Genomic DNA, 13368 nt, shown 5'->3' with positions numbered 1-13368 from the left:
GTTTTCAATACCAATTGGACAAATAATGCAGCTGATTTTTAGGAACCTGTATCCATGCGATACTTTTTCAAAATCATGCCCTTCTATTGAAGTTGGTGGGCCTTGACCTTTAGGTGTGGATCTGATGACGGCTGATCTAGTCAGTAGTTAGGGAGTTCAGGTGCCTATGGCCACCATGATGTTACCTTCAGACTGATCCCCACACCTAACCGCTTATTAATGGAATGTCTAGAAAATATAAGCTGCAAATCGCATTGGAATAAACGTTGCTTCTATGTGCTGATGGCTGACAGTGTTCTTGACAGCACAAGCAGGAGATATGAAATCCCAAGACTTATGTAGGCCAAACTGTCTGGAACCAGGATAACTTTGATGATACAGTTTTGACACTGGAGGAATTTGCTGATCGTCATCCATTCCTTCCCCGTCACAACCAAGCTGCCAGAAAGCCTCATGGTAAAACTTTGACTAAAACTGTGACAGTTTACTTGCTAGGCAACGATTATTCAGTTAAGTCAAACAATCAAAGAGCCAACCGCGGCACACAGAGAATACGGCGCTCTGTGGTACATTATCAGAGCGCTGAGCCTGTGACACGACTCACTTTGATATTTAAACACATGAAACAACACTGAAGCAGCAGCTTGCTCACAGATTTTAAAGAAAGGCAAACGAAGACAGAGCATCTGTATCATTCCAGACAGAGAAGGAACAGAAATTTGGCTTTGCTTTCCTTTTCGGATGTTCCCCCCCCCGTCCAAACGACCACAAATAAATGTTTAATTCAACTCTCAGTGCCACGCACAGCCCATCCAAGTGAAGGGAGCATATCAAGACCCTTGTGGGTTGGAAGGAGTCTAGCACGAGCAAATGGCACCGGCTCCAGCCTGGAGTGGATTCAGGCTTCTGCTGTCACAGGACAGTCATTGTGGCGCTGGCAGCACCGCATGTTAACCATGGAAACAGTCTGAGGCGAAATGTGATGCATGAGTGAGGATTTACAAAAGGTGAGGCGTTTCAAAAGCTCAACTTAAGCTGTGCTCTTGTCACTTCTGGAGCGGTTGTGGGCTCCGATGGCGTTTCCTTAGTCCTTGTCAGACTTTTTAAACATTTTTTTTAATGTCATTCATTTTATTTTGAATTTAAGTACCATGTACAAGGCTGGATCTACTTTGAGTCTCTCTCTAAAAATGTCCACGGAGCTCATGGGGTCGGGGGGAGGGGGTGGAGGGGGGGAAGCAAGCCAGGTCAGCACACTACGCCAAAATAAAAGCCCTGCATTTCTATGCATTCCAAGGCCCTGACATCCCTTCACCCCTCTCTCCCCCTCTCTCTCTCTATCTCGGGCTTTGTTCCACCTGCATTAAAATCTGCCTGATGTTACCTTCTCCATCAAGCCCTTAAAAAAACGATTATTTTACCAGGCATGAATAAAATATGCTGGTTAGATGACGAATCCGTAGCTGCCTGTTCCCTCCGCAAAACGGATTCAAAGCTAAAGCCTTGACTCCTGCAGAGTGCAGTCGGAGTACAGTATGACCCGCTGCCATGAATTCCATCCTCGTAATCACCACGACTAGAGACCAAGGTGACGTTCTGAGCCTGTGTGTTGCTTTCACTCGTCTCTGACAATTGCATGTTCCTCCACAAAGAACAGGTCTTACATACCTGTCCTTTGTGGGGTTTCGCAAAGTGTCGAGTCCTGATGAATTTATGGTTCCTTTGAACCATCGCGCTCTTCTTGCACAAATGTATACACTTACCCTTACACACACACTTTGTATAATGTAATCTAATGAAGTGGCTATTAAGTGGCCATTGTTGGATACGAATGCGTTGGCTTCGGATATCAGACCTTATCTGTAATCTGCTACTTTGGGACGTTCAGTGTCAAAGGTGTATGACTAATGCAGCGTTGATTAGATAAAGGCAATGATTGGCTACCTCGGCCCCGGAATGATCTTGAGGATTGAATAAAATTAGGACTTGCCACATCTAATCACGTTAACGGAGCACAAGGAACTTAATTCAGCAACGGCCATGCCCTAAGGCTGTTCCCTCTGGAAAGGAGGTGTGTGTGTGTGTGTGCGTGTGAGAGAGAGAGTGCACGTGTGTGGCATTGTGTGTGTATGCAGGGGGGGGGGGGGTTTGGTTTTAACTGAAGGTACTCGTAAATTCATGGTTATTTCGAATGGATTTTCACTTCTGAGGTTTGGCTTGAAGTTTCACACAGGAGAATCAGGGAGAACACAACTCTGCTCTGATTTCCCAAAAGTGCCAACGGCCCATGCAGACACTTTATAACCCTGCTCCTAGCTGTCTCAAAGTTTCAAGTCACACATAATCACAAACAGGGCCACCAATACAATGCGTGCACGTGTGTGCGTGTGCGTGCGTGTACACACACCACACAATGTGTAATTGACCCGTTATTCTCTGGGGTGTAGTTTACAGCGCCTTTTCAAAGTGTATGAATCATAACCGGCAGCTGCATTCTACAAACTGTCGTTGACTTCGACACTCTGTCTCCTTTGTCTAGAGTTTCATTACACTCTTGTTTATTATGTCAAGTTCCCCTCCTTCACTCATAAACATGCTGCAAAATGCAATATTCGTTCCGGTGTAAATGCCTGAGAGTACAGAGAGAGAGAGAGTTTATTAGGGTTTTTTCGCTGTCCTATAGATACCTGCTAGTGCTACAGGCTCCTCCAAACAGTTTTTACTCTGCGGTCCTGAAATGAAAACGTTTGGATTAGTGAATATTTCCGGACGGAAAACAGAAAAAAAAGGAACAAAAGCAAAGCAGGCTAATGATTAATCACAGCCTCAGAAACTCATGGAGGTGACATGAGAATAAACGGTACAATCAAGCTAAAAGGCAGGAGCCAACCTCCCCAAAAAATTAAAATAATGAAAAACATTCTTAACCAGCGCGGATGAATGGGTCACCCTTCCTTTTATCTGAGGCAATTACAACACCGGCTCCATCATAGAGCGGTAGCAGCCCAAACTATTAGGCAGCTTGTCAAATGTGTCTTGTTAAAAGCAATGAAATATTAAGAAAGGAGAGAAATGCCCTTTAAGCTAGGCAATACAATTTGGTGAATCCCGCCAGCGCAAGCTCGATTTTTAAGTATTTAAGTATTCAACCAAAAATATCCTATCCCTCCCTTCAGGCCTCGCTGCTAAGAAGCTCCCCGTAAAGAAAAAACGATTTTGTCAGAAAAACAAATTTATTGACTGCTGTCGGGATGTAAAGAGTTTCGACAAATATGATCAAACACGCTTCTTAAATAAATTGCCTCCCCTAGCTTTTAAGCACAGAACACAAAAATAAAGAAAGCAATACTCATGGTCCAAGAGAGATTTTGTTAAGAACACAGATTTATCCATTCAGTCCAGGGCAGGGCAGTGGAAGTTCTCACAGAACTGGTAGCTCATGTAGGTGGGAGACGGGGGGGGAATTGGAGAACGCCATCAGAATAGTTTGTACATAGTTCAAACCCTTCGTGAGTCATGGAACACCATACTTATACAGAATGAGTATATATATATATATATATATATATACTGTATATATATATATCCATTTAGACCTCCAGTCAATGTACTGTACATCATCACTCTGAATCTTTTGCCCTGCACATTTTATGCACCTCATCATTTTGATTTTCTCCCCATACTACCGTTGCAATACTTTCGATTTGTATTTATTATCACTGCAATGCGCTCCAGATTTTATTCATTATTTACACACCCAACTCAGACGGCTTTGTGAGGAGAACTTCCCTGCGTAGAATGACTGTGTAAACATAGTTAAACAACGTCCTTATTTGCCCATTAGTCCTTGAGGAAATACGTACACGTACAACATCGTATTTTCTCTGTTCTCTTTCAAAATCCTAAAAATAACACCCTGCTCCGCTTTATCTCATGTGCGTGACTGTACGCAAACGTCACTCTCGTTAAAGCAAGAATAACAAAGAAGACACAGAAAAAGGTTGCGTGTTGAAACTAGAGAGCAAACGAGGCTGCGTCGGAGCTCACACGCGCTCTCTGGTCGCAGCGCTGCAGCTCTCTAGGAGGCGTTAGAAATACACTGCAATTAAAATGCTAATGTTTGGTGTGCACACATGAGTGCGCGCGAGGTGTACACTGCTTTCCAAACTTTATAGGGAAAAAAAAAACATTCATTAAAAATCGCGAAATGAGGCTCAACTCATTAAAATGCTCAATAGGGGATTGTTTAGAGAAGGGAAGCAAAATAATAATTGTAAAAGTGTGGAGCTGAGTTGTGCGTCACGCGGTTTGCCTCGGAGGAGGTTGTTGTGATCAGGTGTGTTTCAGAGCTTGAACAAGTCAAAATGCAGCGGAGATCTCATGGCCACTCAACTCTACACTTCACCGGTGGGCAAATTGATTAAATTAAAACACAAGCACATGCAAGTTCAGATTTGGGATTTAGATTTATTTCATGATGTTTGAAGTTGAAGGAAGCAGAGCAAATGCCCCGTGCTCTTTTGGGATTTTGTGAGAGGTCATAGGTGCTAACAAGTGTACACACTGAAATACACATCTTCCGCACACACAAACACAAACAGCAATTTATGTCAAAATCATTAGTTCCACGGAAAATAACTAAGGCAAATGCACTTGTTGCGATGGAAGGGCATGTAGTGCGGAAGAAATTAATTAAACGTTATTAAGATTGGAAAACAATGGCATGGTAAGGGAAGGTGTTCAAAAGTCAAATAGGAAAACGACAATTGTACGGCGAGGAAAAGCCATGGAACAATAGCCCATATCACTGCGACAGCATTCCCCTGATAGGGCTTGGTTAACCCATTACATAATAATGGAATAGGACGCACTCATTGACTCTCTTTCTCTCTCACACACTCACACACACACACACACAAGTACAAGTCGAAGGAAGATAGAAAAAAAGATAGACAAAAGCATACCGAGAAACACACAGAGGCTTCAATAGCTTTCAATAGCTAATCCGATTTATTGCCGAATTATGTGGCGACAGGAAGTCTCTGTGTGTGTGTGTGTGTGTGTGTGTGTGTGTGTGTGTGTGTGTGTGTGTGTGTGTGTGTGTGTGTGTGTGTGTGTATATATATATATACCTGTGTGGGTTGACTCATATATATACTGTGTGTGTACGTGTAGCCGTGTGTCACACTGTGTTGGATAAAGTAGGTGTAACACAAGACACAAAAAAACGACATTCATCCAAAAACATATTTAGGATCAACGGTTTTATCGTCTTTAGGCAAACGATTCCTCCACAATCCTCCGCACACACACACACACACACACACACACACCTCTGCGGGCCCTCAGAGCCACCTCTTGAGCACGGCCAGCGCGGTGCTGAAGGTGACCTGGGCCGGGTGGGTCCCGCGGTGGGCCAGGAGCAGGGAGCCGGCCTGGGGCCCGTGGCCCGCCGACAGCAGCTCCGAGGCGGCCTCCTCCACGTCCCAGCCCCCCCGCTGGTGCTGGGACAGGAGGTGGGCGCTGAGCAGCGGGTAGAGGGCCGACGGGACGCAGCCCACCAGCAGCCCGGCGTCCAGCAGCAGGGACAGCAGCTCAGCGTCGCAGGACAACGCCGTCTCCTGGGGGGGGGGGGGGGGGGGGGGGGAGGGGGGGGGGGGGAGGGAGGAGTCAAAGTGGTAAATGAGTTTGTGTGATTTTATGAGTGTCACTATTTTGGATTTTTTGTGTGTGTGTGTGTGTGTGTTTGAGCGAGTGAGTGTCCGATTTTGTGAGTGTGTGCAAGTGAGTGAGTGAGTGAGTGAGTGAGTGAGTGAGTGAGTGAGTGAGTGAGTGAGTGAGTGAGTGAGTGAGTGAGTGAGTGAGTGGGTGAGTGAATGGGTGAGTGAGTGAGTGAGTGAGTGAGTGAGTGAGTGAATGAGTGAGTGGGTGAGTGAGTGAGTGAGTGAGTGAGTGAGTGGGTGGGTGAGTGAGTGAGTGAGTGAGTGAGTGAGTGAGTGAGTGAATGAGTGAGTGAATGGGTGAGTGAGTGAGTGAGTGAGTGAATGAGTGAGTGAGTGAGTGAGTGAGTGGGTGAGTGAGTGGGTGAGTGAGTGGGTGAGTGAGTGAGCGAGTGAATGAGTGGGTGAGTGTCAGATTTTGTGAGTGTGTGCGTGTGTGTCTCAGAGACTCAGGAGTAGCGGTGAAATGGAGTTGTACATTTCAAAATCCCCAAATCAGTTGCATCGTATCCACAACCCAAATACTAAAGAGAGATCCTTGGGGCCAAGACAGCGTCTCATTGACGGTCAACTGATGGTTGAGTAAACGTTCATGAGTGATTTGAGATGATGCCTTTTCTATTGCAACTAATTCATTTAGACGCAGAGGCTTTCAGAGTCGCCATTCATGAACTGAGAGCATGTCGTGGAAAACGCTCTTCCCTGTTGACAGTCATGAAGTGATTGTCGATGTTGATTTCAAACGGTGTCTTTTACTTGCAAAGCCTCTAAAATAAATGAGCATATTGGCGGTACATGGTGACAGCAGTAGGAACACCAGGTTTTATCACTCGAACGCAGATCACTGAGAACGGAGCAGATTTCTTTCTTTGAGTCTCTGTTTTTTTCGTTGTTATTTTCCAAAGATGACGGTGGGAGAGGGAGCAAGAGCGAGAGAGCGAGAGAGAGCCCTGTGGTTGACCGCTCTGTCCTGTGGTGAGGCGACTCACACCGCAGGACACCAGAACACACATTCACACAAATAGAGGCACACACTCACGCACGTACACACACTCGCACACAAACAAATAGAGGACTGCACAAACACACACACACAGACACACACACACACACAAATAGAGGCACGCACACGCAAGCACGCATACGCACACACACACACACACACACACACACACACACACACACACACACACACACACACACAAATAGAGGACTGCACAAACAAACACACACACACGCAGACATACACACACACACACACAAATAGAGGCACGCACACGCACACTCACGCACGCACACAAACACAAAGAGAGGCCTGCCTGCAAACACACATGCACACACACACACACACAAATGCATACAGACATACACACACACACACATGCATGCAGACGTACACAGTGTAATACAAAGTGACATCCAGGCACACTAAAACAAACGCACACAGCTATATGCAAACACAAACACTGAGTGAAACAGACTAAGACAGACACATGGGCTCGGAGAGAGACGTTTCCGTTGAAACAGACAGAGACAGACAGCGCGCTAGACAGACAAGACCCCAACACCCCAAACGCACAGAGACACAGCAGCCGGAAACAGGCTCACGCTGTCCCTGAAGTGCCGTGTTTTGGTGGAATAAAAGATGAAAACATGTTTGCCCTCCACCAGCGACGCAGAACGCAGTGTCTGCACCACAATAAACAGATGCTTGGGTAATATTTAATCTGCCTTCCTCCCTTCTCCCTTTTCTCATCCTCCTTGAGAGCACACACACACACACACACACACACACACACACACACAGAAATCGTTTAGGTGGCTGACGTTCCTTCGAAAGCGTTTCAATCGAGAGCGGTGCAAAATATGGGCTTCCTTCTGCCTTTCCATCGCTTTCTCTCTTGTGTTTAGCTTTCTCCCTCTCATCTCTGATCCATCCTCCTCCCTTCCAGTCATCTTGTTCTCGGGTTGTTCTGAGGAGACAAGGCTGTCGGCGTCGCGGTAAGTTTTTTTTTTTTTAATCTTTTTGTAATCACATTCCAACGCCAACAGGGGAAACAGAAGAGGCAAACACTTCCCCCGGTGCACATGGAAACACCTCCCCATACACCTCCTTGCACGCACGCTCAGATGCATGGCCACCACGCACTCCACTCACGCACGCATGCAAGTGATAGGGTGGACAACGTAAAGCGCTGAGAGCGGATAACGCAAGTGTCAAAAAAACGAGCAGGAACAGAAATAAGAACAGCAGCGGGTTGCGTCTGGAACAAATGGGAAGAGTTTGGTATGAGATTGCAGAGCGGGTTCGGCCTTTGAGAAAATTGTTTTTCAGAAAGGTTTTTTTTTACTGTTTTGTACCTCAGGCCGACGCTACCTCTCGCTTTGGTGCAACGTCTGAATGGCAGCCATGCTGATTTACAAATTGCACTTAAGTACGTTGGTCCCCCCCCCCCCCCTAGGACCTGGGAGGTCCTGTATTGACGCTCGTTTCCCATTCATATCTCCTCGCCGACTGTGACGTTGAGTGACAGTGAATTATTATTGTGTGCTTTCTTTCCCTTTCCTTTTATTCTATCCCCCGTCATGTCATTGAAGAGCAGAGACAGCCTTGTTTGTTCGCATCCGGGGGCGCAAATCAAATCAATGTGGGCGCTGGAGACTATCACAGGGTCGTAGATTGTCTTGCACTGGGCGGACGACGTTGATTGGTTTGTTGAGTCCCTTGGGGGGGACAGAGTATGTTTCAGAGCATTGCCGCTATACCAGAGCACAGAGAACAGGAGGTGAATCGCGGAAGAGACAAGCGTATAGTTCCTGTAACGGCCTTTAGGTGGTTTACGGTACAGACTAGCATGTAGCTCCGGTATAAACTAGCATGCAATTCCTCTACCCCCTGCTCAGCGAAGAAGTTGCCAAAGTGGCATAGTTCCGCTTTAAAAGCTAAAAAAAAAGGTGGTTTACGGTAGAGACTAGCATGTAGTTCCTCTAAAGGCCTCTTGGTGGTTCACAGTAGAGACTAGCATGTAGTTCCTCTAAAGGCCTCTAGGTGGTTCACAGTAGAGACTAGGGGGTTCACTGTAGAGACTAGCATGTAGTTCCTCTAAAGGCCTCTAGGTGGTTCACAGTAGAGACTAGGGGGTTCACAGTAGAGACTAGCATGTAGTTCCTCTAAAGGCCTCTAGGTGGTTCACAGTAGAGACTAGGGGGTTCACAGTAGAGACTAGCATGTAGTTCCTCTAAAGGCCTCTAGGTGGTTCACAGTAGAGACTAGGGGGTTCACAGTAGAGACTAGCATGTAGTTCCTCTAAAGGCCTCTAGGTGGTTCACAGTAGAGACTAGGGGGTTCACAGTAGAGACTAGCATGTAGTTCCTCTAAAGGCCTCTAGGTGGTTCACAGTAGAGACTAGGGGGTTCACAGTAGAGACTAGCATGTAGTTCCTCTAAAGGCCTCTAGGTGGTTCACAGTAGAGACTAGGGGGTTCACAGTAGAGACTAGCATGTAGTTCCTCTAAAGGCCCCTAGGTGGTTCACAGTAGAGACTAGGGGGTTCACTGTAGAGACTAGCATGTAGTTCCTCTAAAGGCCTCTAGGTGGTTCACAGTAGAGACTAGGGGGTTCACAGTAGAGACTAGCATGTAGTTCCTCTAAAGGCCCCTAGGTGGTTCACAGTAGAGACTAGGGGGTTCACTGTAGAGACTAGCATGTAGTTCCTCTAAAGGCCTCTAGGTGGTTCACAGTAGAGACTAGGGGGTTCACAGTAGAGACTAGCATGTAGTTCCTCTAAAGGCCTCTAGGTGGTTCACAGTAGAGACTAGGGGGTTCACAGTAGAGACTAGCATGTAGTTCCTCTAAAGGCCTCTGGGTGGTTCACAGTAGAGACTAGCATGTAGTTTGCCACGAAAGGTGGTGGAAGAACGACCTGCCACAATTCTATGTCAACGGGAAGACATATTATCTATTTGTTTTAATGCATAGCCAAATCTGTCCATATTTCTTTACAATCTAAGCAAAATGCGCAGTTTCTTTGTTTGGCAGTTTCACCCAATAATCAATTCATAAATGACTGACTGTTATTCATAATCCATTACGATGACTCCTCAAGCATAAAGCATCCAAGATCTGGAACTAATCTAGTCTGAACAGCTCGACGTTTTGGATCATTGCGAGACAAACGCTTGCTCTTTTGGGCTTCATAAATGACGAGGCGGGCCTTGTAGCGGACATGTGTCATTATTGATTGCATGTCATCGACCAGAGATCCATGTGAACGAGTCGGAGAGGCAGCTGACCTTGGTGGAGGGAAGGACGGTGCCAGGAAGACAGGAGGAGAGAAGGGGAAAGAAAGGAGGATGGAAATGGATGGAGGAAGGAGCATAGGGAGGTGAGAGAGGATAATGACCGAATATGGAGCTGTTCAACTGGGCAATAAAAAGGCATGGGTCATGTGGGTCTAACGAGGAGAGAGGATCAGCTACATAACGACCTGAAAGATAGAGGGGGGTCAATGGTCGGCCAATCTATGATGGAGATAAGGAGGAAGAGATCATTAAGGTGTATTTTTAATTGGTTAGGGCGGTTTGTATTAAATTCGTGTCACCCGATGATGGGTCACTTACTGCATCTGGCAACCCAGCGGCCCACACACACACACACACACACACACACACACACACACACACACACACACACACACACACACACACACACACACACACACACACACACACACACACACACACACACACACACCCCTAGTCTAGCATTCCTGCTTGACCGTGTCTCGGAGGCAGCAGGATTTTATTCCTTGCGTCAGTCGGCCTGACAGCTGAGCTGTAAATAGAAGTGACAGGGGGAGAGGGAGAGAGGGGGAGAGTGAGAGAGGGGGAGGGAAAGCGAGAGAGAGAGAGAGAGAGAGAGAGTGCGAGAGAGAGAGTAAGAGAGTGAGCGAGTGAGAGAGTGAGAGAGAGAGAGAGAGAGAGAGTAAGAGAGTGAGTGAGAGTAAGAGAGAGAGAGAGAGAGAGTAAGAGAGTGAGAGAGTGAGAGTGAGAGTGAGAGAGAGAGAGAGAGAGAGAGTGAGAGAGAGAGAGAGAGAGAGAGAGAGTAAGAGAGTGAGAGAGTGAGAGTGAGAGTGAGAGAGAGAGAGAGAGAGAGAGAGAGAGTGAGAGAGAGAGAGAGAGAGAAAGTGAGAGTGAGAGTGAGAGAGAGAGAGAGATGAAGTGGGGTGAAGACAGCCCCCCAGGAGGGAGATAACGTCTGTTTGTCCTCCTCCGCTGGGTCGTGGCGGTCGTTCTCCGAGTTTGCGTCTCCGAGGCTGATCGCTTTTTAGTTCCATACCGATTCAGAACCAACAAAAGCATGCGGCGTGTGAAGGCATGCCTTCCGTAAGCATGCAAAGGAAGGGGGGGGGGGGGGGAGCTTTCAGGTGGGATCAGACCGCCGTGCCCTGAGCATTTTACCCTTCTTATCTGCCTTCACCTCACTGTGCTGTCCATACCGATTCGCCTGTTAAACAGCAGTGGCGGCCGCAACATCTTTCACACACTGCACCGCCCCCCCACCTACTCTCTATCCCCCCCACCCCCCCACCCAGCCAGCCACCTATTCACTCACTCACTCACCCTCGAACAAGCAACGCCCCCCCCGCCCCCCCCCCACCCACCCATCCATCCATCAGCCCATCAACCCATGGCTCACCCGCCTGCCCGGTTGCAGTTCCCACCTATCCGCCCAGCCATCCACTGGCCAATAAAGCTCATCTCTTAATAACAACGCGCTGGTGGAGCGCCCCCATTCATCACACTCCCCTCTGTCACTGAAGGTCACGAGGTCTGGGGGACGCCCAACTTGCACCACATTTTGTGGATGTGTGGGAAAACATGTGTGTGTGTGTGTGTGTGTGTGTGTTTGTGTGTGTGGGGCAGGTGTGATTATGAGTGCTTGTGTTTGTGTGTTTTTTGTTTGTGCGTGTTTGTGTTGGTTTCTTTGTTTGTGTGTGTTTGTGTATGTGTTTGTTTGTGTGTGCATGCGTTTGTGTGCATGCGTGCGTGCGTGTGTTTTTGAGTGTGTACGTGTGTATGCATGTGTGTGAGCGACTCAGATGAATGCTGCTTAACCCTCGGCACAAGAAGCCTGTTATCAATTGACAGGCATTTAATACACCGCTAATGCCTGCAAAATGAACACAGACCTTTGTAATCCCATACAAACATAAATGTTGCGTGCCCATTGCATTCGCCTCCATCATACGGTTGTACGCACTAGTGTTATCACAAGCATCAGGCAGCAGAAGCCAGTTGGAGATCCCTCCACCTCCTGTGTTTGATTTGCTGTAGTTATAGTCTGTAATTTAGCTCTAACGATTCATCTGAGCCCCGTTTGCCTGAAAGATAGTTCGAATGTCTTTAATTGAGAAAAATAAATAAAAATCCTTATTGAGTGTAATTCCCATTGTGTGTTTTTGGAATGGAATTAATGCCCGCATATCTCTCAGTTTAATTTTGATTTCCAAGGCGTTTGTTCAATGCCAAGATGCCTCTGGACGCACTCGGATTGACCCTCAACCAATCAGAGCAACAAACGTGTGGCACATCAGCAGCAGTCATCTTGGTTATATTTAAAAAATGACTCACAGGCACTGCCATAGGGCGCTGTTCTGTTCAGTCATCGCATTAAACCCTCCCCCTCCGCAATAAACGCTTCTGATTGGCCCGACCCGGTCCAGGTCAGTGTGAGGGGAGCATATGCCAGAGCAAATAAGACACGGCCCCCACAGATTCGCCTGGCTCCCAAGGAAGCAGAACTACAAACACGCAATAACTCATTGAAGATATGAATAATATTCAGAAATATATTCAACATTCAAAAATGACTGAACGGAACTGAATAAATAAATATGTATTTCCGTGTAAACAGCTTTCGTACATGTTGACGCTAAATGAAATAAATGCTGTGAAATACGGCAGTGAAATGTTTTCTTCACAATACTTGCGTTGAATTCCCATCACGCCAGTACAATGTCTGTCACGATGACAATCTTCACAGTTGGGAGATGAAATACGAAAAAGAAACGAAAACAAATTAGCATTTATAAGTCGCATCTATATGCGTACACATTGCAAACAGTGGTAAATTATAGTGGCGACGTGGGGATTGAGCTGGCCCGCACGGAATGGGGTTTGACTTGGCCGGGCCTTAATCATCGTGTCTGGGTTTGGGCGGTTAAAACTGTTGACGTCACCGCCGGCTCACTGCCCCATGTTATCCTGTGTGCGTGTGTGTGTGTGTGTGTGTGTGTGTGTGTGTGTGTGTGTGTGTGTGTGTGTGTGTGTGTCTATCTCTGCATGTGTGCATGTCTGAGTGTGTGTATACATCTGCTTGTGTGTGTGCATCCCTGCATGTGAGTGTGTGTGTGTGTGTGTGTGTGTGTGTGTGTGTGTGTGTATCCCTGCATGCAAGGGAGTGCATGTGTGTGTGTGTGTGTATCTCTGCGTGCAAGTGTACGTGTTTGTGTGTTTCTCTGCAAGTGTCTGTGTGTATGTATCTCTGCATGCATGTGTGTGTGTGTGTGAATACATCCACATATCTAAGAGTGCATCACAGGTCAACCTCTCCAAGGCCCCTTTGGCAAAACAACTTCAAACAAATT

General features: G+C 46.9%; 1 protein-coding gene across 1 annotated transcript in view; it reads right to left on the bottom strand.

Annotated features, from left to right (window-relative positions):
- Positions 1-3606: 3606 nt before the first annotated feature.
- nbas (NBAS subunit of NRZ tethering complex) overlaps positions 3607-13368 on the bottom strand; it is a 132895-nt gene continuing 123133 nt past the window's right edge. Inside the window, exon 48 of the mRNA XM_056581911.1 lies at positions 3607-5621. Within this exon, the coding sequence (XP_056437886.1) occupies positions 5346-5621 (276 nt within the window). The 3' untranslated portion in view covers positions 3607-5345. The remainder of the gene's footprint in view (positions 5622-13368) is intronic.

Source organism: Gadus chalcogrammus, chromosome 21 (assembly GCF_026213295.1).
Source record: "Gadus chalcogrammus isolate NIFS_2021 chromosome 21, NIFS_Gcha_1.0, whole genome shotgun sequence".
NCBI classification, from domain to species: Eukaryota; Metazoa; Chordata; class Actinopteri; order Gadiformes; family Gadidae; genus Gadus; species Gadus chalcogrammus.
Note: the sequence above shows the minus strand (reverse complement) of the source record. Positions and strands in the feature narration are given on the sequence as shown.